Genomic DNA, 27,745 nt, shown 5'->3' with positions numbered 1-27,745 from the left:
ATGTCTTTATTCACTACAAAGAGGTACAACAAACAATTGTCATGTGAGAAAGAGAAAAGAACTGTACTAGAAAGAAAAGTCCAAAGTCCATTCATCGTAAGTCAGTAATAAAATGCACTTTCTTTAATATACCAAAAATCTTCTTAACTTTTTTATTCACATCTTCACATCTTCAATTGAGATGCTATGCTTATTGGGTTCAACAATAAACCGATGGAAGCAGGTTTGGAGCCAAATCATTTAAATTTGTGGATGTATAAATGTACCGAGAATGATCCAAAGCTGAATTGTATGGGTAACATTGTTATTCATCCCACTGAACACAAAAATCAAACCAAATATCTTTAATACTATTTTTTATATATAAAAACATATTGTTATATATTGTAATAAGGGTTGGGATTACTTTGGAAAGGTAATAGGTTACGGATTACTAGTTACCCTATTTAAAATGTAATAAGTAATTGAACTGTTTCAATTACTTAATCAAAGTAATGTAACTAATTACATTTGATTACTTTTTAATTACTTTTCTCATTTTCTAAAATAAAGATATTTTATGAAAAAAGTCAAAAGTCTGGCATGAGCTTAATTGGTACTGTGACACCATTTAAGCCCATGTGTGCTCTAAATAAACCCACGTCATGATTTATTTACAAAATATAAACAACATATTGTTTCCAAAGAATTAAAAACAATAGCCTATATGTATTCAGTAACATATCAAATATCTAAAAATGAGGAAAAAACGCTCCTGGGCAAAATCTTCAAGGTCTGACTTCAGATGTACCCCATTTGTAATCAAGATTTTCATAGGCTAAGTTACTGTAATTGAATTACACATTTCTGCTCAGTAACTGTAACAGAGTGAAGTTACAGAGAAGTACACTGGTATGGTAACGCATTTCTTTCTGAAGTGTCTGTGGCAGCATGTTTTATTCTAATGATGATCAACATCTCGTGTAAAAATGTGAGATGACAGTTCATTAAAAGCTGAAGTGAACCTGTGGGAGCTGCATTAAACACAGCAGTATATTTTGTATAGGTGCAGGTTGATGAGCTGCTGTCCTAACATAGTAACAGCGGGCGGGGACGTTGGATTCTTCACATTCTACGTTGAAGTGACACTCTCGCTGCTGTAGTGTAACCCCGCCCCTCCCGCTGTGTTACCCCGCCCCTCCCTCCGTCAACAACTGGATTCCAGATATTTGTATTTTCCAGCCTGGTTAGCTAGCCAACGATGAGTCGCTGTGTTCGTAGATAAAACACGTTTACCAACCTGGATGGACACTTATTCACTTTCATTTTCCTGAGACACACTCCATCGACAGCTTGTGCACATGTACAACCCATGCAAGCTCAAGAAAGGACCGACGAGAGCGGAGAGATCGCCCTTTAGCCGCCTCTGAAAGCAGCTAACACGGCTAACAGCTCACCGAGAGGACGCTAGCTGGCTGGCTGACAGTTGCTTCGGTCAGCTACGTGCCTTCAACTGTACAGTAGCTGCGATTTAGTCGGTGAAACAATGAGTCGCCTCTGACATTGGTGAGTATAACAAGTATGTCGTTGCTCAGTAATATAGAGGCACTGCATTTCATTTTGTTTTGAATCGTTTGGCGTTGCTTTGCGAGCACTGGCTGGCTAACCATCGGCTTGTTTGTAGCAGCAGCTGCTGCTCAGAGCCACGCCTGGGCCATTTAAACCCAATACTCATTTGTTTCGCTTGATAACAGTACATGTTACTTTGGCGACGCTGATAGTCTTCAGTTTTATAGCACTCTGATGAATGTCTCTGTTTTGGTTCACAGAGAGCACTGAGGCCCAGTTGGTTGTCACATTAGAGTAACCAGAGCCCATCACTAGCAAGGTGGGTCTCTGTTGACTCTGCCATCGAAGATTAGCGGGGGAGCCGTGAGCCAGCTTGCCGATGCACCCCTAGTTTTGACCTGTCAGAGCTGCCAATATGATGCCGGTAAGTGCACACTAATCCACCCCTTGTTCTATCTTAAGCAGATGTCATCACTCTTTTCATTGGGGTTGGGTTAATCTAGATTATAAATCCACCATCCCATGTCTAAAGGTCAGTTCCTTCACTTTCACTCATTGGACTGAACGGTGTCCTCCACAATTAAACTTCCAAGTTGATATTTTCTCCTTTTTAAAACAGTAAACTATGCCTCCTTTTTTCATCCACACTTGTTGGAGTTCCTCATTCACATGTGATGGTTCAGGAAAGATTGATGCACTTGAACGCTTTCCTAACATCTAATCTTTACAGATCTATTCAGCTGTAGTTTATTCCCCTCAAGAACTGTAGGGATTCACTTTATCTGGTTGTACAGTATCTCTGTGACATGAGTATGTAGCTGGAGGACTTACATTTTTCACGTTGATGATTGCTATGACAGAAATGTCAGGAAGGCAAAATGTAAACAGTGCCTGTCAAAGCTTGATGGGGGAGGATCTGAAGTGTAAATGCTATTAATGCACAGAACAATATTATAATATAAAGATAATATGTGTGTGAATTTGTGTATTAAAAGACATCATTTGGAAACAAAATGATTTCTACAGGAGTAGGTCCAGCAGGTTTTGGGTCATTTCTATGTCAAGAACAAATATTTTCATCCTGTTGTTTTCCCTGCTGTTATTGTTCAAGACGCACAACGTTGCAGAGAATAGAAAACCTGAATGGTAACCCTGTCCCAATAGCGCTTTGTTGGGACCTCCTTTTGTTATCGTTCATGCTGAGAATGCAGTGATGAATTGTGGGAATGTGATAACCGCTTTGGCCTTCAGGGAGGGGAACGTGTAATTCAGACGCAGGGTGAGTTTACAGTGGGTTCAGTTAGGTGTCGTCATAAGCGGAGGTGAGTCACTCTGGGCCAGTTATTTCTCCAGATCATCGTGCATTGTTTAGAAATGCAGCATCACATTAAGTTGTACCTTTCAGTCCTGCAAACTGCTGCGTAAGCACGTCTTTGGAGTGGCTTTAAGTTCCCAGCAGCGCAAAGTAACAGCATATTTGCTGCGGCCGTGGACTCCACGGGATTGACTGCGACGGTGGCCTCAGTGGACGTTTTTACCCCGTGGCACCAACAAGGCTATCAGAGTCAAAGAGCCAGTGGAGCAGAGAGCAGCCCCGCGCTGGGTTCTCGCGTGACTCCAGTAGCCAATGAGACCTTGGCAGATCTAGGTCTGTGTGGCTGCGTCGACTAATGCCCTGTTGTTAAGGGGAACTTTTGAGCTGAGTAGATTGTCAAGTGGCATTAATCTCACACAGTGGAGCTGGGCAGAACGTGACTTACAGGAGAATTAAACATTTGCATCTTATTGTTGCTTTCCCATTTCGGAAGTTCGCTGGTTCAAAATGGCACGCAGTTATAGCATAAAGCACTCAGCCATTAAAAAAGGAAAATGTCCGAAATTTAATGGATGTGACTGTTAGTGTTGAGCCCTTTTCTGAAACTCACTGTATACAGATGAAAAGAGTCAGTTATTGATTTATTTAAGAACTCTCACCTGTTCAAGCCTGCTAGATCTCCTCCTGTTATGGGTTGAACAAGTATACATTATTAATTAGACTTTCTTAATGCCCCCCTCTAATGCTTTAGTCAGCTTTCAGTCAAAGGGACATATGTTTCCTTTAGGCAGCAGATGATATCTTTCCTATGGTTCTCTCCATAACAGTATATTTGTTTCTGTTAGTAATAAATAAGAATAACTTGGGACATTCAACAACATTTCAGCATTCCTTATTCAGCTTTGGGAAAGCCAGGCTGATTGGACTTTTCAGTTTGTTCCACATCATTTGTCACACCATTTCCTCATCTTTCCTCTGTATGGTTCACTGCCGTTTTACCCAGATGGGCAGTTGTTTGGCATATTTGAGCTGCATCAAGAATGTCAAAGACAACCTCATCATGTCTCAGTGAACGTTAGCCGTGGATTTAGCTGCCGTATGATTGTTGCTCTAGAGCCGTTTTGTATGTTTGTCTCTGAACAGACAAAACAAAATAATGAGATCATGAGTCATCAGATTGTTTACCTGGAAGCTGCACACATTTGAGCTTGTCTTGGTTTTAATTAGTTTACTGTTCATTAGACCTGCAACGATCAATCAGTTAGATGGCAACTATTAAATTAATCACCAACTATTTTGATGATGGATTAAACGTTTTGAGTCATTTTAGAAGTCCAAAATCTCTGATTCCAGCTTCTCAGATGTTCTTTTTTTCTAGTTTCTTTAGTCTTTTAAAACAGTAAACTGAATATCTTTGGTTTTAGACTGTTTTGGACAAAACAAAACATTTGAAGGTGTCACCTTGTGCTGTGGGAAACAGTGATTTTCACCATTTTGTGACATTTTCTGGACAAAACAACATTCATTAATCAAGAAAATAAAAAACAGATTATTCAATAATAAAAAAATAGTCGTTATTCTGTTTATATGCATTTTTGTTATGTTATGAGTGCAGAGCTTGTCTCTTAAGCTCGTCTTATACCACTGACTTAAATTCAGTAGGGGTGAAATGAATAGTTGATTAATACAAAAAATATTGGCAACTACTTCAATGATTGATTGATTTACTTAATTGATTTTATAAAGTAATGCCAAATGCAAAAAAGTCTTTGGGATTTGAACAAAACAATTTAAATATGTCGACTTTGGGGCGTATTTACAGAATTGTCGGGAAGTTGTGAGGGTCACTTTTCTCTTCTTTTAATGAGACTTTGTTTCTCGGGTAGAACTATTCTACTAAATCTTTTTTCCTTCATCATGGATACCTCTTTGTGAGTAAATGAGTGACTGGATTTGTGAGAAGAAATGACAGTTTGAGTCATCCCGCCAGGCATCAGGCCAGCCCAACATCTCTTCTTCTTAGAAGTAAGTGATGAATGCTCCATCTCCAGATGTACCCGTCGTAGCGTTAGGCATCACCCCAAAAGACACATTGTATGTCTCTGGCCATGTAGGTATGTGTTTTCCACACCACTTTCTTGACTCTGCATAATAGCGGCCTGACCCGCCTGCCAGTCACAGCTGTGGCCAAACTCCTCTCATTAGAAGGGACTCATTGGTGTTTCAGCTGGCGGCACAACCCAGAGACACTTACCAATAGAGAGACTTGCCGGCACCCTCCTCCACTCACACCCACCACCCTGTGACTTCCCTCTCACTCTCTCTCTCTTCTCTCTCTCTCTCCCCTCTCCTCTCTCCTCTCTCTCTCCTCTCTCTCTCTCTCTCTCTCTCTCTCTCTCTCTCTCTCTCTCTCTCTCTCTCTCTCTCTCTCTCTCTCTCTATCTCTCTCTCTCTCTCTCTATCTCTCTCTCTCTCTGTCTCTGTTTGTTTCTCTCTAGCTCTCTCCCTCCTCCCTCCCCGAATTATACACACAGCAAGTGTTTTTTCCTCCCAAGTCTCCTCTGCAGCACTTTTTCTAACGCACACACCACTGTCGGTTTTCAGAGGTTTGCTCGGGATGGCGTAACGATTCAGTCTCATGCCTGCAAAAGCAGGAGCGCTATGATGAAGAGGTTTGTGACTATAGTCTTACGTGGCCTTGTTAGCCTCTCCAAGGATAATCCCATTTGGGCGAAGGAGCACCACCGGCCACCAAAGAAGGAGATCAGGAGGAAACGGAGGGCGGTCAAAAGAGTCAAGAACATGGGCAGACGCACCTTAGTGAGGGCGGTTGGTATTTCTCCAGTGGTCGGTCAGCTGGACTACTGGAGTTTCTCTTTTCTTTGCTGTCACACATGATTAGTTTGTGTTGATGTGAAGGTTTATTTGACAGTATTCTGTGGTGGTGTACTGTGGGTCAGAAACCAGGTTTGTTTTGATCTAGTGGTCATTTAGTATTATGTAGGCAGTAATACATTACTAAATTATAAAATTGCAGTTTACGACAGACCAATTATTCAACTTTATTTCGATTTTTCTTACATGTTTTCATTTTCTTAAGCACTACTGTCAAACCCAGACATAATGCCAGAGTGATCTCCACTGGAGCAAATTCAAATAATGGCACCAGTCTTATCAGCGTTCAGACTGATGTTTGTTGCTGAGCATACTGGGCTGTTTTGTGCCCACTATTTTTTATTCCTGTACTATGTTGTATCTTATTATGCAGCTTGTTGCTCTCCAGTATCCCTTGGGGATTAGCAAAGCAATTATCTGTCAGTAAAATGTGGACATAACTATTCTCTAGCAGACCCACCACAATGTTTTTTTTTTCAGATTCTTCCCACTCTTTTATTTCTCTTGGGTTAATGCACATCAGCTCACAAAGACGACATTCATTACTAGTGCATCTCTGCATTGACCAGAAAAAACAGCAGCATGAGCGTATAGATGGATGATGAGCTCTGTGAGTGTCTGAATGGTCCAGGTAGTTAAGTGTATAATCGGCTGAGTGAAGTCTCAGAGGCTCCCGAGCACAAATAATCACATTGTTTCAGAGGCTGCTGCAGAAAATGTCAATGAATCACATAGTTGCATCATTAAAACGATGAGTCACTTTGTCTTCAGGAAACTCCTGGAGTAATGATCTATAGCTCGCTCAGTGAGTAAACCTCGATTTTTATATGTCAGGGGCATAACTCTGACAGTTATTGAAGCACTACAAAATGCAGCCCGAGGCCCACATGTGTAGTTATGTGCTGGTGGGACTTCAGTGCATCGAAGTGTCTACTAAAATGTGCACATGTGGAACTATTTTAGCTAATACGTTATTAAACACATGCAACTGTGTTGCAAGGTTGGTGTGTTTCAGTTTTCAGGTGTTGCTTTATTGTAGTCATTTTGTAATTGACTGTAGCTCAACATACCGAAGTGGTGTAGTTGTCGGTCATTTGGTCCTTTGTGATAGTGTAAATAATGTGCCATTAAACTCTTGATAATTTAGATCGTTCATTATCTTCACATTTTACGACTTGTATTGTTGAAGGCTGTAAAGATTATTTTCATGATGAATTCATCTTCCAAATATGTTATCATTCATGTCATTTTGTCTATTAAATAATTAAAATTGTCAGTTTTAATTTTCCACAGCCCAGGTCGATTAGTTCAAGTGTTTTGTTCTTTCCTTCTTTAAATGTCGTCCTTTAAAACGCTCCTGGCTTTGGTATATGTATATTTTCCATTTTGGTTGCCTCTCTGACCTCTTCTCGGTCCTGTTTTTATTTTATAACACCAAAAAGGCCTGTCACATGAAACAGGAAGGCACACCTCAGCCCCCTGGAACGCTTTGTGCCACACACACACACAGTGAAAAAACAATAAAAATCTGTCTGCCATTGCAGAGGGGAATAAATATCCTGTAGAGACGCTGTTCCATTTCAGTCCTTTTTGGCATGTTCTCACCTCTCCAAACACGAATGACACGAGCAAAGAAGTAAAAGCTTATTTAACTCTGCTGGCCAGAACAAGGCAGATAGGAAACATCATTAAATCTGTTAAATGAATTTTCTGGTTCAACATAATGATGAGAGAGAGCGTAACATTTCTTTTTTTGTCAAATGAAAAGATCAGAGAGAGAGAGAGAGAGAGAGAGATAGAGAGAGAGAGAGAGAGAGATAGAGAGAGAGAGAGAGAGAGAGAGAGAGAGAGAGAGAGAGAGAGAGAGAGAGAGGAGAGAGAGAGAGAGAGAGAGAGAGAGAGAGAGAGAGAGAGAGAGAGAGAGAGAGAGAGAGAGAGAGAGAGAGAGAGAGAGAGAGAGAGAGAGAGAGAGAGAGAGAGAGAGAGAGAGAGAGAGAGAGAGAGAGAGAGACTCATCCTGCACGTGAGGCTTTATTCAACCAAAATTTGGATTAATCTCATTATAGGAACCAGAAAGTTGTTTATCCAGAATCGAGTCATCACATTTTTTGAAAATGTTTTTGTATGTTTTCACATTTTACAACCAAAATTCTAAATGGATTATCAGTAGTTTATTTTATGCCTTGCAGAAGTATTTAAACCAGTGAGTCAGTACTTTGCAGTGACTGAATCTTCTTAGATATGTTTTCATCAGCTCATCTGGATTTTAGGATTTTCTTTTGTGTGTGCATGTGTGTCTTCTTCCTGCCTTCCTTTTTTTATGCATGAGGATTTGCGTGTGTGTGTGCATGTGTGTGTTTTACTTTGAGATTAAAGGGACTGTCTGTCTTAGTGTCAAAAACTATATCTATGATGCTTCAGTGTTGTAACAGTGAAACATTAGAAAATGTCACAAGACACGGTAAAGATATAGTATCCACAACATAATTGTTGATATTAGTGTAAATTGTCTTCCAGTACCAGATGATGTCTGAATTAAAGGTGCAGTTTGTAAAAATTTGTGGGAAATGCCCAAGTTATAAATTCTCTGGGCCCAAAGTTTTAAAAAAGCTTATTTTGACTAAATAACAGCAGAAAACACAAGGTAGTCAATTGACAATGATGTAACAGAAAAGGTATTTGTTGCTTTTGATAATCTATCGCACCTAAATGATAAATTGATCATCACAATTCCATTATTTCTGAGACGGCTCATTGATAAATTGGTCTGTTATTTCATTCCTACTTTTCAAACTGAAGACAGACTATCAGTACCTTTTTATAGATCAGTCCAAAGGTCACAAACACATACGCAGGAACTTTCCCATGTCAGCCTTCTACTGTGCTGTCTGATAGTTGTGGGTACAAAGGAGCACTTGAAGACACATCTACAACCGTAACCCCCCCCCCCCCCTTTTTTTATAACCATCACACATGAAGAAAGGCCAACATTTTGGATTGATGTCCTCAGACATGCACAGATTCGACATGTCTTGAATGTTGTTTGTTAAGAGCTTAAAAAGCTGTGTGTGATCTTTTATTGCTTCTATATGAGTACAGACATAAGCATGTGGGGGCACGTACTGCTGTGTCTTTACCTCCCAGTCCAGGCTGTGTATGTTTAACGCCATGATGGGCCCTAATCACAATAAACAGTGCTGTGGCAGGCACAGACATGAGTCCACCAGCAGCTCAAACTAACAGTCGAGGCTGGTGGACAACGAAATGTGGCGTCAGCACACTGGGCTTTGTACAACGCCAGAGCGGGTTAAGCTTCGCCCTCAAATTACACCGTCAGACAAATTACACTTTCTCATTTCTATCACTACACTATCACTACACTATCTGCAAGTCATCTTAATTTCTGTCAGCGTGATCTGCCATTTTTTATTCCTGTCAAATCCTTCTTTTTTTTTTTTTGACTGTGCTGTTTTATACAAACTTTAACAACAGCTCAATTTCCAACAGAATCATTAAATCTACTCTCCTGTCACTCTCCTCCTGACTTTTATTCTTCTTCTCCTCTTTAGATGATACTGACGGTGTACCTCAGTGATGGGGAACAGGCTGTGACTGAGGTGCCCATCACTCCTGAGACGACGTGTCGCGACGTCGTCGAGTTCTGCAAAGAGCCTGGCGAGAGCGGCTGCCACCTGGCCGAGGTCTGGAGAGGCAACGGTAAGACGTGGTTGAAGTCGAGCTACCTGTTATAGAGTGTGAGAGACTGTTTGAAACTATTTGTGGCAGTGCACAAAATGCCCCAAATTTCAGAATGGTGAGTGCTGGTTTCATGGTGGGGAACATGCCATATATAAGAGGAAAGAAGCAGTTAAAGTATATATCCGTGAAGGTCATATAAGAACATTTTAGCTTTCCTTGCTGATTTAAAAAAACAAGCACTCTATCAAAGTTATGTTCAGGTGCTGAGCAGGGCCATGCGTGACTACCTGAGCGGAGAGAAATCAGTCATGGATAGTCCAGAAAGTAATTCTCACACTGTCAAAAGAAGAAATACATGTTCCCATTCCCACCAGGTTAGAATAATTCACTTCAAGTACAAATTAGTATGACGGAAAAGGGTTACGTGACGGTTCAGTCCACAGCACTGTCACAACAGATTCCACATGGTCGAAACCATTCGCTCTCATCACCATCCTCGTACTGACACACTCGGTGTTATCAGCATTTTTGCTGAGGGGCCACTCCCCTGTTGAAAACAACATCCCAGCCGAGGGCTTTATTAACCCGCGTTATGCAATCATGTTCGGCTTGTGCCTGACAATGCAGCCGCCTGCCCCCCCAAACCTCCTAAAACCTCTCTGTCTTTGTCTCCGTCTCTTTGTCTTTTGTTCTCTTTTTGCCCACAGAGTGCCGTCCTCTTGAAATGTAAAAACTATTCAGCCTGTAGTTATCACAGTTTTCCTAAAGATCCAAAGGCTTATTTTAATTTCGGAAACCTAATGCAAGACACTCGCTTTTAACAGATAAACGGATGAAAGCAAGAAGTGCTCAGATCTGTTATTTTGTGATGTTTTTTCCTTAATCTGATTGCAACATTTTCCATTGTTGAGTTTTTATCTTTCATTCTTGGTTGAATTTGCCTTTAACTGGTACAAATTTTGCTGTTGACAGTCTTAACATGTCAGTCTTGTTTTCATGACTCGACTCTCTCTGCAGAACGAGCGATCCCCTTCGAGCACATGATGTATGAACATCTGCAGAAATGGGGACCACGGAAACAAGAGGTCAAGTTCTTCCTCCGGCACGAAGATTCGCCGACTGAGGGCAGCGATCAAGGTGAGCATCGTCAGAGTGTCTCAACTCTCTGCGTAGTCTCTCCACCCTGCAGGAGGATGGAGTCGAGGGACGTCAGAGAGACACTGACACCAGCATCTATAGCTGAGCAGCCATCCAGTAGTGGTGCCGGGAAATCCCTGTGTCCTTTTCTCCCTTTACTTTCACCTCACATACTACTGATGCTGTTGATATCCATACCTGCACAGCTTTCTTTAAACTTAAGTTTCAGCTGTCTTATGAATCTTGAAACCATAGGCTGTGTGTGACCTTTTCTTTGAGCCGGCATATAAAAGTACAAACAGTTTCAAAGGCTCTGTAGGATACTCGATGGGGCATGCTGAAGGAATGAATCACCCACACACGGCATTAATATTAATCTTGTGTTATTGTTTTGGATGGAACATAGCCACGTTAAATGCCAGGTGTATAATGTGCCCAATGCTTAAAATTGATCATTAAAACCAGCCCAAGCACAAAATCAGAGACTCACTGAGACACAGTACCAATGTTTAAATGTCACTGTAAAGGGGTCTATTATAAATATATGTAAAGGGGAAATACACACAAAGGTAACAGGTGGTAGGTATTTAAGAAACTCACTGACAATGATTCAGGTGAGACGAAAAAAAAAAAAAAGGCATAAAGAAAGTGTGAAGTTTAAATTAATTTATTCTCCTCTCTCCATCAAGCCTTTCTTATTTAAAAAAAACCCAACAACTTTGTGTCAGGTGGCTTAAGTCCTTGTCCTTGTCCCAGTTCTTAAATCCGTTCTGTCGTGTGCAATCATGTCAGTGAATTTTCAAACTATTCCTGACAATGGTTGCTGCCTCTGAATCTGCACTGCTCTCGTCTGTCCACACTTGTGTGAATTGTGACGGTGACTGTCTCTTTTTTTGCAGGGAGTCAGCAGACTCAGGAGCAGACGAGCCGTAGAAGTGGAAACACTGGAGAGAAGCACAACGAGAATGGGGTGAGACTTAATTAGTGTCATGTAAATGATGTTAAAATAGAAATGCGCTCACAAAATAGCCTGTTGTAATTCAGTGGATGAATTGGGGTTAAAAGGAAAACTATGTTGGAGTTTATACAAACAGGGAAGCCATTTGTCCCTGATGATTTCACTTTGCTGTGTCTATAGTACATAAGACAAGCTCAGAGGAGACTTTAATCTACTCATGTGAGGTAAAAGTTCACTATCTGTGGTTATGTGTGGATTTGGATATTAAGCCAGTTTTGAAGAGCAATAATGTTACAGGACTGTTCCATTTCCAGACACACTGATGATATTGATGGGGAAATACTGGCAGTGTGTCTGGAAATAGAGCAGTAAAACTGGCAGTATTGTTGTGTACCCGTCGCTGTGTATGTTCAGCTCTAGCTCCAGGATCTGTGGTTGGAGATGTGTATTAGTCTGATAAAAGTAGCCTCTGGCGTGGCATCCTCTTTCTCTCCCTGTCTCACTCCGACCATCTGTCCCAGATTTCACAATAGGAAAGTGTTGCGGTCAAGGAATCAAAACTAATTCAACCTTAAGGGTGGAGGGAAGCATCCAGCGCAGCAGGAGATGGAGGGATTGTGGTTTTTGTTTTCCAAAAAAAAAAAAGATTATAGCAGCATTGCACAAGAGCACCCAGAATATCCTGATAATCGACATTTTACTGTTTGTGTCTAGGGGTTATATATGTTTATGGGTCTGTAAAGTTCAATTATTGATTGACTTTTCTTTTTTTAAGCCACATCACGCTATAATATGCAACAATCAAATAATCTTTTATCATTGCAAATTGTTCTTTTAAAGAGGAAAGCATGATCAGCTTGACGGCTGGCTCTGCTTAACCTCCTAAGTGCCGAGGCTCATTTGTGTCCGAGTTTCTTCCTAATATCTGATTTAAAGGATTATATCAGTCAGGCCGCTGGATGATATAACGGTACCTAAGAGGATCATTGCTTTCGCTTTTCCACGGGCTGCTGCCCAAAGCCTGCAGGCTTTCTCTCCACCAAGCAGAGCTGATCGTCCTGTGAGCAGGAACACTGCTTGGTAAAGAGCAGAGGTGCCCCAGGGGAACACAGCGATCATTCCTACTCATTTCCTTCTCATTTTTATAGCATGATTTTAGCTTCTGTAATTAAAGATGACAGCCTATTGACAGTATTGAAACATTTAGTGTAACTTGCCCATTTCGAATAGAAAATACTTAATGTATCCATAAGATGTTTTGGCATTAATAATCATTGTAAAAAAACAGGTTCTTTAAACATTATCCTGCTGATCGTTTAAGCCATAATCATGCATCACTATCAGCTTCTCACAATCAGATATGTACAAATTTATACATGATGTAGAGGGTGATGTAGTACTGTAATACGATTACAACCCTCATGAGTGAGGCTCTCTCTGCCTTTGTGGTCGGCTGCTCAGTAGGGTGTTTCTCCAACTCCCTCTTCATCACTGTCTGAGGGTGTGTGCGTGTGTGTGTCGGTTTGTCCCTCCGGTGAATTGTCACTGATGCAGCGTTGCCTGAGTGCATTTGAGCGTGCCTGTGTGTGCCAGTGGCCTCCCCCGCTTTCCTCATTTCATCCTCGGTTGAGTCACCTCGTCCTCCCATACCCCGAGTCTTCCTAGACAACCTTATATTTAAATGCCTTAACAAATGCCAGGTAGGGAAACAGTCTGAGCAAGATGGGCAGTATCCCTGCTGGAGATGAAATGATGTATGTAAGGATTTTGTTGCCTCACTTCACAATCATTCCTGGGAATATTTATTTTGGGCAAGATGAGTCGTAAAAATTCTTCATCATAGAATTGAAGAGGAGCAGTGTATACGGTATTCTTTCCTTTTGCATGTCATGTTTATTTAACCTGGACTTTGTTGTGTCTCCAGGATCAAATTTAACTAACTTTTAGACATTCAATGAACATATACATTTAAATTAATATATTATTTGTATTCCTCTTGTTAATTCCTCCACATTTTAAAGACTGCTCCATCCACACAGATACTCTACATTTCTCAGTGGAAAACACAATGACATTTCCTGCATCGTCTCCTCTTCTCTCTCCTCGGTCTTTGAAAACACTTCCTAAAGGCAAAGTCGAGCAGTACTTCAGCATTTCAATGCCGCTTGTAGTTCAGGGGACTGCATTCACCCCTCATTCAGTATGCTGTTTTATTGAAGAATAGTCTGCCAGTGTGTTGACTGTAGAAACTGCTTTTAGGAAATTCTGAAGAGTGTACAAAAAACAGTTTTAGGGTAAAAAAAACAGGACTGAATGTGATAGCCAGACTTCTTTATTTTGTGAACTCTTGTATAACACATGGTTGCTGATATCTGGCTCCAGAAGGGGAATTCAGTTTCTGGCGGTGAACCATTTTTTTGGCCTTGATGAGTTGTAAAAACTTTGACCACCTGACTTCTTACGGAGGGCTATCAAGTCAAAATTTCATTTTGTCCAATATTTTAGATTTTTGACTAAATGGCTAAATATCTTCCTTACAAACAACATTCCCAACAGCCTCAGGTATACCATTGTTTCTTGTTAATTTGCTAATGTTAGCATGCTAACATGCTAAAATAAGCTTTAGGCATTGTAAACATTATAACTTCTGAAGAGGAAAAAACTCCAGCAACTTTACAGCAACGTTTCAGCTTGTGAATATCAAACATTAAACATTATATCTTCAAAACATTAACATGCTAGCATTGTGTTTGTGAGCAAGTTAGCATTTAGCTCAAAGCTCTGTTTTGTGAAAGTAAAGCTTCACAGAACTGCTAGCATATACTTTGTGAAAATAGCAGTTTGTTGTTACATCGGTCTGCCTTTGTCTCAGCTACATTTTATAAACCCTTAACTTTAAAGTTTTTTGTTGTGTGAAGTTTTAATATGAGAATAATTTGCATCTATTTTGGTAATTGATTAATTTTTTCGATAAAAACATAAAACAAACATTCTCAGTTTTATGAGGATTTACTGCTTTCGTTTCTCTTTTGTGTCAGTAAACTGAATATCTTTAGGTTTTAGACTTTTCATTGGGATGACATAATCTTGTGCTTTTTAAAACTGCAATGGGTATTTAAAAGTATTTTTTGGCATTGTATAGACCGAATGATGAATCGATGAATAGAAAATTATCAGCAGATTGACCCAATAATGAAAACAACCATTTTCAACTGTAGCTCTACTTACTACAGTGAAATGACAGTAATAATAGTGTTCTGCTTTATTTCATCCCTTCTGGATCAAAAGGCTACCAAAGAGGAATTCAGATGGATTTTGCTGGAAATCCAACCTGATATTAAACGCTGTAAAGCGATATTAAACCATTATAAAACTATATTAAATGCTGTAACAGAACAGTCTTGTGGTGTTTTATGTGCTCATTTTGGTGAAAGATTCATTTCTACAGCTCAGTATTTTCCTCTCCATGTGATGTGATGTGAAGCCTATGCCATGTGTACAAACAGAGAATAACACATTGCCCCCTGAGCCTTGCAACTCCTCGCAATTAAAGTCTCATCATAATGATGTTCAAGGCCTTGTTGTGGAGGAAGGAGAGCCCGAATCTCACTGCTCTCTGTAAAGTGTCCTGCTGTTTGACCCTCTGGCTGCCAAACCCAGACATCTTTTAAAATCATTCCTGCAAATGGCTTTTACGGAGTACTTCTTTGTACTTTGTTTTTGGGTTTTATTCGTATGTAATGTTTTATCTTATGCAACTTTTTAATGCCACATATATTTTTACTCTCCGTTTTAAAAGTGCTATTAAAACAACATCCAGGTACATATTCGTAACATCAATGACATACACAGATACATGACACTGCAGGGGTGCCCATGGCAGACTTCTCAAGGCTTTAGGCATCACAAAACAAAATTGAACTATTTGTCTTTTAGTTTTTACTCAGAGCAGCTAAATGCAGATTTTTGTATCCCTTGAAAGTATCATCATGGTTTCAGCTCCCATGGAGGGAAAAAATAAAGGTCAGGTTCTTTGAAGATGATAAGGCAGCTTCACTTTTTGGCCTATTGCAAAAAAATAACTCAAACCAGCTGCACCTGTGACAAAGCAACTGATATCAATATCCAGGCCACGCTGGTCCGATTTCTAGAAATCTCAATGTGTTGACCTGTTATCCTTTTGTTTGTTTGTTTGTTTTTTGTGTGTGTGTGTAGGTTGGGAATCAGCGTGTGGAGCTCACGCTTTCAGAGCTGCAGGAGATGGCCACACGACAGCAGCAGCAAATCGAGGCTCAGCAGCAGATGCTTGTTGCAAAGGTAGCATCATGTCTTCATTGTATTGTTTCTTTTATTTTTTAAGGCACTTGATTACTCTATCTTAGCAGGGGGACGCACAGGTAACTCAGCACAGGAAGCTCACAACAAGCTACACTACTATTATATTATTACTATATAATTGAACAGCGGATATTGTTTATAAATGTCAAATTAAAAACAAAATTATGAAGAAATTGTGTCAGTAAATGGCGTACCCCATAAAACCTAAATTTTGTCTTCTTGCTGAATTTGATGGATGTACATTTGAGTCTGGATTGAGCTCTCGGCTGCTGCAGTTGAGAGAATAGTTTCTATTTTTTCTCTAAACATCCAAATGTTACTCTCACTAAAGACTTTTATTTAAGGCTAACAGACCAAATCTCCTCTATTAATTTCATGGAGCTTTAAGTAATATTTCTCATCATCTCATGTATTTCCATGAGCTGTGTGTGAACTTGCTCTGAAATTAAAGGTCAAGTGTGTTTGTGCTACAGTCTTGAGGCTTTCAGTCTGAGAGAGAATAGACTACTGTTGATTCAACGAGCCCCACCATGACCTGAAATAGCAAACAGTTATGTAAGAAAGGAGACGGGTGCAGCATGAGTTGACGGTGCCGGGATTGCCTGGTCTGTCAGAATTCCTACTTCAGTCACTCACAGGTTTACTCAAGCATATAAATTATTGGGGATACTACCTCTCACTAACCATTTAGAGAGGTCCTCCTTAATCGACACCTTCTTATCAGTAATCATAAAGAATCTTTTTATGTAGGTTTTTTTTAGTCCACCATCAACAAAACCAGACTACCTCGTCACTCTGTGTGACCTTTCACTACACTAACACAGTCTGACTGCTGTGCTGATTGGTCATGCAAGAAGAAGAAGCCCACTGTAGACCGGCAGATAGAAAGACCATGTATTGGCTTTGTTGTAGTATCTGAAAAGTAGGCCCACTCGAAGCCCCGCGGTCATTTGGAAACCTGGGCCTGTCATTTCCTATTTTAGGACCTAAACTGGAGCAGTTCTCAGTTGGGTAGAGATATGAAGTCATCTGACCCTTTTTTTTTTTCAGCCTTCAGACAGTCTTGACACAGTGTAGCATTTGATTTAACACGTACAGTAGAAAGATTTAGCCTACTTTAAATTTTTGTCTGCCACATGGATATCTGTAGTTGTGAAAGCTGTGATGTGGTGTCGTGGTGGTTTTGTATTAATGTGTGGTTCGGACTGAAGAATAGCAATAGAGTAGAGCAGCTAATGGTCTACTTACTGATCACCAAATAATTCATCACCAGTTCTGTCATTTTTAAACAGTTTTTAACAGTATTTGTCCTGTTTTTTCAAACTTAGAAAAGGAGCATTGTTGAGACTCTTTGCATTATTACCGAAGTTAGAAGTCATAATTCACTTCTTTACCCATGAAATCTCTGTCTCTCTTCGTTCTCTCTCTCTGAAGGAGCAACGTTTGCGTTACCTGAAGCAGCAGGAGCGGCGTCAGCAACAAACCGTTTCGGAAAGTGAGAAGCTGCAGAGGCTGAAGGAACGCGTGGAGAGCCAGGAGGCAAAGCTCAAGAAGATTCGAGCAATGAGAGGCCAGGTGGACTACAGCAAGGTCATCAATGGCAACCTGTGTATGTATAAATACAATATTATGGTGGTACTGTTGATGAAAATAAGGTTTCTAATTTTCTGCTAATTAACAAGTGTTACCAAACAGTGAAATTATGAGTGAGCTGATTGGTTTTTCACACGCAGCGGCAGAGATTGAGCAGGTCAGCGGCCTGTTCCAAGAGAAGCAGGCAGAGTTACAGACGGCCATGCTGAGGGTGGAGCAGCTCAGCCTGCAGCTGGAGGACCTGCGGAGGGGAAAGCTTAACGGCATACAGACAGCCCTGGGTGGCCAAGTAACTGGCGCTGCAGCCTTAGAACTCCGCAAACTGTACCAGGAGCTTCAGGTACAGCTTAGTGAAAATATATGAGATGTGTGATGGATGTTTTATAGTGTTCACTGTGTTTACGTCACTCCTGAGCACTAGTGAATCTGCGCTTACGCCTGTTTCGTTTCGTCATCCTCAGATCCGGAACAAGTTGAACCACGATCAAAACAGCAAGCTGCAACAACAGAAGGAGCTTCTGAACAAGCGCAACATGGAAGTGACGCTCATGGACAAGCGCATCAGCGAGCTCCGGGAACGCCTCTACAAGAAAAAAGCTGAGGCACGTCAAAAAGAGAACCTTCCTGTAAGACTAGGACCACTCAACACATCTCCCCATTAAGACTCTTTTTGTTAAAATGGTTCTGACGAAGGCTGCTGTGAACATACTTGAAATCCGTTCTCCTTCATACCTCTGACCATGAATACTTTGAAAATTAAAAAGGATTCTCTCCTCTTACAGCTAAACAGAGCCAACGGGCCTCCCTCTCCACAGCCAGCTCCTGGTACTCTTGGCCGTGTGGCTGCTGTCGGGCCGTACATCCAAGTTCCTGTGCCAGGCCGACAGGATGGGGGCTACGCCATACCACCCGACCCACTGAAGCCTCAGACTCTGGGCGTCAATAATCAAGCCAACCACGGCCGCGTCAAGTCAGGTTAGTAAAAAAAAAAACATCTACTGTGTGTATTTGTTCTCAAAATGCAACAAGTAGGTAGGTGAAGCATAAGTGTAGTTAGTAGTGAATATTATTACCTTTTAAAGGAAATTCAGTCATTTTTTTTCTTTTTTTGAAGGTGCAGGAAAGGTTTTTTCCCTTCATTCTCTCATTAAGACAGCAAGAACATGAAGAGTTGGTAGTAAAGTAGATGGAGGTTGTTTCAGTTACAGAGTAGCTTGAAGACATGGAGTCTTACACAACTACACATTTAACGCATCTCGCATGAAAAGCTTTGGACTGAAATCCCCTGGTGGGCCCTACTGTTACGCTGTCTCCTTCATACCTGACTTCTCTGCCTGGACTCACTCTCTTCCTGTGTCGTGTGTGCTGTGATTACCTCCCTTTTTCTCTCCTTTCATGTCTTTGTATTGTCTCTGTTTCACTGGGTGTGGGGTGGGGTCAACGCTTGCTGGGCAGACGGTGTGCGAAAGCCTCCCGCCCCTTGGAAGGTGTCTGATTTAGACATCGTTGTGGACCCGGTACCCCCGTCCCTTCCAGAATCACACCCGGGCCCTGGAGCCTCCTCTGGCTCTGACGGCATGTCCCGTGAGTGCACAGTGCTGCATAAAGCAGAGGGATGGCACCTTCTGAACCTTCTCTTTCAATTAAAGCACAGGGTCCTCAGCATGCTGTGGAGATTTTTCTACAAACTACAGCTGTAATGTATCAGAGTCAGGCCTATAATCTTATTTAAATCTTTAAAAATTGCTTATTTCTTTAATTGGCTGAGAATTTCAGTTTCCAAAGAATGGGTTATGCCTAATCACACTACACCTGCAGATGTTTTCATACTCCACAAAACTGATCATCTGTGCAAGTGATGGGACCGATATTCTCCTCTAGTCTCAGACAAAATGAAGCTTACATGCACAGCTGTAGAATCTGAGGAGGAGATGAGCATCTGTGCCTGCTTAACTCGAACAATCGCTGACTGGCAGAAGCAGCCTTGTTTGGCGTCATTAAGCTTTCCTGCCAGTATAGTACTCAGCCCGTTTTTTCATAACCTGGCATGAGTACATGTTGACATTTCATTTAAAGTGTTTCCTTTGTGGATTGGCTGATGACGTCAAAGCTAGTGTGCTGCCATCTTGAAACACTTTGCTGCCATCTGCAGAAATTTTACACTCGTAATCCCAATTGACATGGTGCCTCCTATGAAGAAAATGTCACTAATGAAGCACTGCTGATCCCATGTGCGTTTGTGCACTTCTGAGAAGGTTCAATGAATCTAGTGTCTCATGAATTTACTCATACAAAGTAGTCCAAAATATTTGGTGCTTTTGTAACCCCCCCCCCCCGACAAACTTTAACCCTCACGCCATGTTCTCACAGCGACCAAGCACTTTACATGACAAGGAATTAAACTTGTTCATGTCAAAGTATCATTGGATTCACTTAGCAACTGTTACTCCTAATAATCTGTGAAAGACCCAGATCAGTCTGATACCTTTCAGACTCTGGTTAGTGTTTGTTGAACTGTCTATTAATCTATTTTAGTTTATTCTTTCTGTAAATTAAATCTAAAGCTAGAACTTCACAAGAAATCATTCAATGAATTGTGTACTGTGTTTCTAATTAACATCAAAATATAGGTATTAGAGAAAATGTTGGAAAATTTGCCACAGACACCTTTGGGTTGAAACTGATTTCTGTTGAAATTTACGACACCTATTACTGTTGTTTTGCTGTCTTTCTTTTTCCATTCTCTTTCTTTTCACCCTATCTTTGCTGTTTGATGTGCATTTTTTAATCATGCACATATTCTTAGTTTTTTTGGGATAAGTCAGTGTTTAAAAATAAACACAGACATTAGTTGCATTACATTAGTTACTTGTTGCCCATCCCCGAATTGTCTGCTTGTTACTAAAGTAACACAATTAAAACAATACATGACTAAATACAAGCACAGCAGTAAAATACTAATGCAGGTACATTCATTTCCATCATCGCTGTGAAGTGAAGGCTCAGGATTTTTGTCCTATTGATCAATAGCCCCTCTTGAAATGTTTCATTTGTGGTGGTTCCGATAAATTGACAACCAAAATACAATTTCATGAGCTCATGTTTAAAATTGCAAAGACCTTCAACACAGAGTTTTTCAAAAGATTGAAAAATGACCTGACCATCATCTGACACAAATATTTATATAATAGCTTTGTGCAGGAATTTTTGATTAACCTTGATTCCTTCATTATTTTTGCTTACGAATGTGTAAAATTAAGCTTTGAGTGTGTTTGAATGTCTCAGTGGTTTCTGGTTAATAGGATACACTTCTCAAAATCCTGAACCCTCCATTTAATACCAATGCTAGGTCAAAATGTTACAAATGTACATGCAGTGCGTGTATAAAACGTGATGCATACTTCAATTCCAATTGTTTCAGAAACACTTGAATTATTAAAGATATGGAAATTAAACCATTTTGACCTAGATCTGGTGGACATGCTTTGCTACTACCCAGAGATGTAAAAGAGACTTATTCTGTTCATACCACTTTTTTCCCTCTGCAACACACTTACTGTGTCCTGTTTATGTCGTAGCTAATGATACTGGTTGGCCTACTGTAGGCAAGACCAGTACATCTCTAAAGCCTCCTGAGAGAAGAGACTCAGGGACTGACACCCAGGGCAAGAGCCCTCCCACAGGCTCCCCTGTTGCCCCAAATGCAGAAAAGGTGAGTGTTCTTTCTTCAAATCCCCTTTAATGTATACAAGGATGTTCATTGTGTTTATAGCTGTTAACCTCCTGATGTAATTGGGAAAGAAAAAATAATGTGCTTTAATGTTTCTTCATAGGTGCTAGACTCCAAAATGGCCTCCCCTGCCATACCCAAGCCACAGCCACCTCCCTACGGCTCCCACCTCACCTCCGCAACCTCAGCCAGCTCTTTGGACCGTCGCAAGGACGCACCACCTCCTCGCCCGCTCCCAAACCCGCCGGCTCCTGCCTGGCCCCGTGTCCCCCCCACCACAGGCTCATCCTCCCAGCAGATCCAGCAGCGGATCTCAGTGCCGCCGAGCCCCACCTTCCAGCCGAACGCACCGCTATTTCCTCCTGGGCTGAGCGAGCGACTGGATCCCCCACCAGCTGTGGCAGTACGCCCCTTCATCCCAGACAGAGGATCACGGCCTCAGTCGCCCCGCAAAGGCCCAGCTACCATGAACTCCAGCTCCATCTATCACATGTACCTCCAGCAGGCGGCACCAAAGAGCCAGCCACCCAAGCCTGCTCTCAAAGCAGGTAAGAGCCGAGAAGAAAGAGGCTGCTTTCATAATGAGACAGTTTGATTGTTGAAAGAATCATTGGATTATGTTTTTTACTGCGAAAAGGTCTCTTTTTGTATTACTGCCACTTAGAAGATCCCATTTTGCCCTCTTAAATAAAAATTGGTAAAGTGGTTAACATGAGCTTTTTATGAAGTTACAGCAGACAGTATTTTCCACATCTGCCATGCGTCTTAAATTATGACAGTTATTGCAGAAACAACTAGTTGATTTATCTTTTAGACTTTAAGACTTTCTCTCTATTTTACAAGGACTCCTGAAAGAGGTTTATGGACATAGTTACACATAATAAACAAAACAAACAAATAAAGTGGACAGCAACACTTGTAGCCCAGTAATGAGAAAATACAAGACGGTATAAAAAGAAAATGAGATAAAGTAGATACATTTAAAAATACACACGACTGAGCAAAAAAGCACACACTGGTAAATATACTGTAGTTATTCAAACGTCACCGTTAGTCAGGTAGTACATAATCTGAATTGCAAAAATGATGTGATAATAAAAATAAGTGCCAAGCAAACATCATATTGAAACTTCTAAAATATCTTCTACTTTCACTGATTCATTGTAAATTGGGTTCACAAAACATCAATAAAATAAAAATATATTGAGGTCTGAAAATTTCTGATTAGCAATTTTCACTGACAATTTTATTCTTAAAATTATTGTTAGAATCAGTAAAGAAAATACTGATTGATTACAGTTCTAATCTCACTGTAGATGTTTGGTTTTTTCTTTTGTTTCTTCACATTCCTCAAAAACTTTTTTCATATTGTCTCTAGTGTACGGGAAGCCTGTTCTCCCGCCAAGCTCAACACCTCCCTCGCCCCTGCCTTTCGTCCAGGCTGGAGGGGCCTTCCCGCTGCTCCATGGCCCACCTGGTGGCGAGGATATGTTTGACGGTGACTTGGATGATCATGAAGGCTTCCAGCACCTTGAACCCTCTGCGCCTCCTCCCAGTGTGGAGAACATTCCTCGACCACTCAGCCCCACTAAACTAACACCCATGGTACACTCCCCGCTGCGCTACCAAAGTGATGCCGATCTTGAGGTGCTCCGCAAAAAGCTGGCCAATGCTCCGAGACCCCTAAAGAAGCGCAGCTCCATCACAGAGCCAGAGGGCCCCAGTGGGCCCAACATCCAGAAACTACTCTACCAGAGATTCAACACTCTTGCAGGAGGTATAGAGGGAAACGGAGTCGGTGGATCAGGAGGTGGTAATGGTGCTGGTAATGGAACACCATTTTATCAGCCAGCCAATCCTCCCGGCTATCTGGGAGGTGACTCTGCGGCTGATACAGACAATGGCAACCTTCTGTCTGAGACGCTGCTGCCGCCACCACCCGGGGCAGACGAGCTGGGCTCTGAGGCTCCACCTCCATCTACTGACACTAATGACAACCAGCCGCTGCCCTCCCCTCCAGAAGGACTTGAGGACCCAGCTGAGGCAGAGGGACTAGAGGAGGAGGAGGAGGAGGAGGATGACAACAACAACAACGTGGGAAGCTCTGAGGCTTCGCTGCCCAGCCCTGTGCTCGAGGTCAGCACTCCAGAGGAGAGCGGCACGATGCTGTCACAGCCCCTGGTGAGAGGCACATACACAAGAACTTATTAAAGGTTACATCTGAAGTATTTTAAATGACTAAAGTCTGGTCTTTTCTCTCCATTATTACAGGAGAAGCGCACAAACCTGAAGAAGCCCGACTCTGACCGCACCGGCCACGGCTTCAGAGTAAAGTTTAACCCTCTGGCTCTCCTTCTGGATGCCTCATTGGAGGGAGAGTTTGACCTCGTCCAGAGGATCATCTATGAGGTATGCTGGTCCTATTTACGTATCATTTAATTTATTGCATACATGCATTTTGGATAAGCCTTCATCTTTTCAACTGGGTCCTTCTCTTTTCCAGGTGGATAATCCAAGCACTGCCAATGATGAGGGCATCACACCCCTGCACAACGCTGTGTGTGCAGGACATCACCACATAGTCAAGTTCCTGCTGGATTTTGGTGTGAACGTTAACGCAGCAGACAGTGACGGATGGTGAGTCCAAGCTCTCCGAAACAAGAGTTTTGAGTGATTGTTTTAAAGAAATTTTACCCAGTTTGTCTCGTTCTGTTCTTGTCTCTGAGTTTTCCTGCTTTTCTTTGTTTGAATAGGACTCCACTTCACTGCGCTGCCTCCTGCAACAGTGTTCATCTCTGCAAGTTGTTGGTTGAGTCAGGGGCAGCCATCTTTGCTACCACCATCAGTGATGTGGAGACAGCTGCAGATAAGTGTGAAGAAATGGAGGAGGGCTTCATCCAGTGTTCCCAGTTCCTATATGGTAACTATCAACACTACCAGGACACTACTCGTTCACTCCAGAATAAAAATAACAATTCAACCCTGAATGGTTATTGCAAAAAAAATAATTACTTTTAGGATACATGCACTCTGTGTTGACAGTCTGGTTTTGACTCTTTTGTGCAGGTGTTCAGGAGAAGTTGGGCGTAATGAACAAAGGGACGGTGTACGTTCTGTGGAATTACGAAGCTCAGAACGCAGACGAGCTGTCCTTCAGCGAGGGCGACGCCATCACCATTCTGCGACGACAGGATGACAGTGAAACGGATTGGTGGTGGGCAAGGCACGAGGACAACGAGGGCTACGTACCCCGCAACCTGCTGGGGGTAACAACGAAGTTTTAATCAGTTTACCTGTAGGGAAATAATAAACGTTATTTGAAGGACAACCTGGAAATTGTCATGTTTACATTACTGACTATCAATGTAATATGGATTATTTTTTTATCCTTTAGTGCGTGACATTTTTTTTCCCATTTTTTGATTTGTTTAGCCTGAAGTAAATCAGAAAATGAATTGTTCTGTTTGTCTCATTGTAAATTACATTTCTTAAGGTATCCATCCTCCGACTGGTGGTAACACAAAAAACATCTGATGAAGTCACTATGACCATTTTTTTAGGGCTTGATTGTTTTTTTTTGGCCCAACCGTATTAGGACTGCTGGGTCAGTCATATTAATCCGAATTTTCTTAAATTTTATTGATAAAACAATTAATTGAGGCAGTAATTGGCAAAATAAAAAATGTATTTAGATTCTGGCAAATTATCAAGTAATAATTGCAATATATTCTGGTTGGTGAAAGATTGATATTATTGCAAAGTCATTGTATTTGATTTATTGTGTAGCTGTAGTCATAGCTGTAACAATGTAAAAAAAAAAGAAAAGAAAATTGAAATAGGTCAGTGACAAGTAAAGCCTACAAAATCTAATTCAAATTATTCATATTAAAAGTTTCTCTTCTTTCTCTTTGAATCCTTTACAGCTCTATCCTAGGATCAAGCCTCGTCAGCGCTCCCTGGCATAGCGTCCCGCTCCGCTGACCTCTGGCTAACAGCTGGACTAGTGACAAACCCAAGAGCCAAGAACAAAGGAGCCTGGTGCTCCATCTTCTCCCCATGGCCATAATCTCCCCTGGCCTCATGCTTCTTACAAAATCCTTTTTTTTCTGAAGCAGAGGGCATTGAACTCTTGACACAGTTATTTACACACATACATAGACGCACACACAGTGAAACACAAGCACTCCAAATGCGAAAATCTCTTAAACCACTCCATCCTGACCCCCCCACCCCCCCATTCAACCTGTTGCTGTCATTGCCCCAACTTGATTTTACCCCAATTCAATGTCCATTATGTAATAGACATCAACTTGATCAACTTGAAGAATAAAACACTAACCTTGTCTCAGTATTTCTTGCACACCTATTCAGCCATCTCCATCCCGTAATGGTGGCACTGGTTTACATGACACTATAAAGTAACTGGAAATTATCAAAAAATGTTTTTCTTGTTTTGTTTTTGTTTTTTTTAAATTACCAATTTGACCCCTTTGCAGAAAAAGAAAACCCTAACTCAGAAAAAAACCCTGGTCTAGGGAGATTTTTTTTGTGTTTGATTTTAACTGTACTCTAACCAAAGATGAATATAGATTCAACTATTTAAATTCTATTACTCTATAAGACCTTGCAGAAATGTTGAGTGAGATAATCAATTGATTTGCTGCTATCAGTAATGATTAACAGCTCCAGGCAGTTGAAGTCTTTCTAGACATTTCTCGAGGAGCAGAAGGTGTTTTAAATCCTCAGTATTCACTACACAGCCCAGTCAGAACAAAGCAAATGTATTAAAGAAAAGATAAATATTGGTTGACTTAAAAATTCACAATTTATTGTAAATTGTATTTCATGAACACTACTGCAAGACTTTGTTAATTCAGTGTCTTCTGTTTAAAACTCTAAATCTGGATGCAGGAGTGTTGTGTGTTATGAAGATAAATAAACTTAAAGCGCCTACCAATTTTAAGTAAGGCTTCGAACAGTAATCCATTTTTTTCTATAACATGAGATTTCAAGATCTGTCAAGCTGTTTTAAACACTGTTTGAATGGGCAATTCAGTTCGAGTTTATATTTTTGTAATCTAATTAAGCCAGAAATTAATAGCTCACATGCTGCAGTTTCCAAAAGGTGTGATGCAATTGGGTAACAAGTGTTAACTAGATGCAAATGAGAAAGATCTTGAATTTGAAAGTAAAAATTAGATATTGTCATTTCAACAGTGCTGAGGATCAGATGTGTCGTTGAAGGTGTTATAGGGGCCAATTGAGCTATTTTCATTGAATTTGCTCAAGTAATTAACAGTATTATCATGTTTTAAATGAGTCCTGGCTTTAAACAGTTTTGGATCTTATTTCTAAGGTCTGTGCGTTTTTATTAATGTTTTTAAGAAGATCTGTGAGCAGGATCTCTACATGAAAAGGCACTGGAAATCATCAGCCAAACCATCTCTGACTTTGTTTGCCCCATTAGAAACTCATTTTCTAATAACTTGCATATTCATAGAATCACAAACCTTTTTTTTTCTTCTCCTAGCTCTCAAATTACCAAACATGCCAGTTATTGTGATGTGGCTGTGACAGACTCCACCTGAAACACTTAATCTCAGGACCAGCATGGTGCTGCTGACAAACTAGTGATCATATTTCTAAAAAACATCTTCATTTTTGCAAAAAACAAACCAAACAAAGACGCAGTCCAAAGTCAAAATTGTATAAGTCAAATTATTGATAAATGAGGCAGTTATTGCGTCTGAAAATGGAAAGGTTCAGATTCGCTTCAGACAATCCTGAATTTCCCCATTCTCCCCCCTTTAGCTGCCCCCTCTGTGGTAAACACCATCCGGGTAACAACAATACAGTACATGTACAGTACTGTTATCTATCACATTACTGAACATCTAGAGTGCATCAGCTTGTCATAAACTGTGAGTGACTGAGTATTATGCCAAGTGTGCAAGTGGCCTGGGCTTTATCATGGCTTAAACCTGTATATAGTGTGAGGAGATGTGTTATATGTCTGTTTGCTGTATGGACAAGTAGGCTTTCTGTATAAACGCTGTACTCACACATTCAATTCTGTAAATGTGAACAATAAAACAGAAGCTGTGGCATGACTAATGGTTTTCCGTGTTGTAACACCACGAAGGAGGATAAACCTGCTTGAAACAGTGTTTGCTGATGTGACTGAAATGAGAGTAAAACGGTCATCCACTTTTAACTTTATTAAGATGTGTTGGAGGGTGAGAAGAATGTTTGTCATAGCAACAGAGAGCAGTTAAGATTGATAGACTGTTTTAATCTAGCCAATAGGAAAATAGCTCTTGTGACTGCCAGCCAATCAGAATCATCAGCGCCTTGTCGGAGGATCCGACTATAAAAACCTCGGCCAGTGTAAAAAAAAAAAAAACACATTCAAACTAACAGGCGGCAGCAGCGACTAGAGTCAGATCAAATTCCCGACAAATAACACTTTTCCTTATCTTCACAGAGCGTTAAGAAACATGGTGAGTATATAAAGTGGTTTTAAGAAGGCAAT

General features: G+C 40.9%; 1 protein-coding gene across 2 annotated transcripts; it reads left to right on the top strand.

Annotated features, from left to right (window-relative positions):
• The first annotated feature begins 1,254 nt into the window (after positions 1 to 1,254).
• On the top strand, positions 1,255 to 25,556 carry ppp1r13bb (protein phosphatase 1, regulatory subunit 13Bb). Of its 2 annotated transcripts, none has more exons than XM_062436708.1 (18): positions 1,255 to 1,545; positions 1,809 to 1,972; positions 9,328 to 9,475; positions 10,475 to 10,594; positions 11,494 to 11,564; positions 15,768 to 15,869; positions 17,325 to 17,499; positions 17,624 to 17,823; positions 17,945 to 18,085; positions 18,266 to 18,458; positions 21,062 to 21,195; positions 21,317 to 21,761; positions 22,592 to 23,394; positions 23,485 to 23,622; positions 23,717 to 23,850; positions 23,967 to 24,133; positions 24,280 to 24,479; positions 25,137 to 25,556. In XM_062436708.1, the coding sequence occupies exons 2-18, from the start codon at positions 1,964 to 1,966 to the stop codon at positions 25,176 to 25,178; spliced, it is 3,222 nt and encodes a 1,073-aa protein (XP_062292692.1). In that variant the 5' UTR covers positions 1,255 to 1,545; positions 1,809 to 1,963; the 3' UTR covers positions 25,179 to 25,556. The 2 variants fall into 2 exon arrangements, with proteins under 2 accessions (XP_062292692.1, XP_062292691.1); XM_062436707.1 differs by having other exon boundaries at positions 17,945 to 18,109.
• Positions 25,557 to 27,745: the final 2,189 nt, after the last annotated feature.

The sequence above is a fragment of the Scomber scombrus genome, chromosome 17 (genome assembly GCF_963691925.1).
Source record: "Scomber scombrus chromosome 17, fScoSco1.1, whole genome shotgun sequence".
NCBI classification, from domain to species: Eukaryota; Metazoa; Chordata; class Actinopteri; order Scombriformes; family Scombridae; genus Scomber; species Scomber scombrus.
Note: the sequence above shows the minus strand (reverse complement) of the source record. Positions and strands in the feature narration are given on the sequence as shown.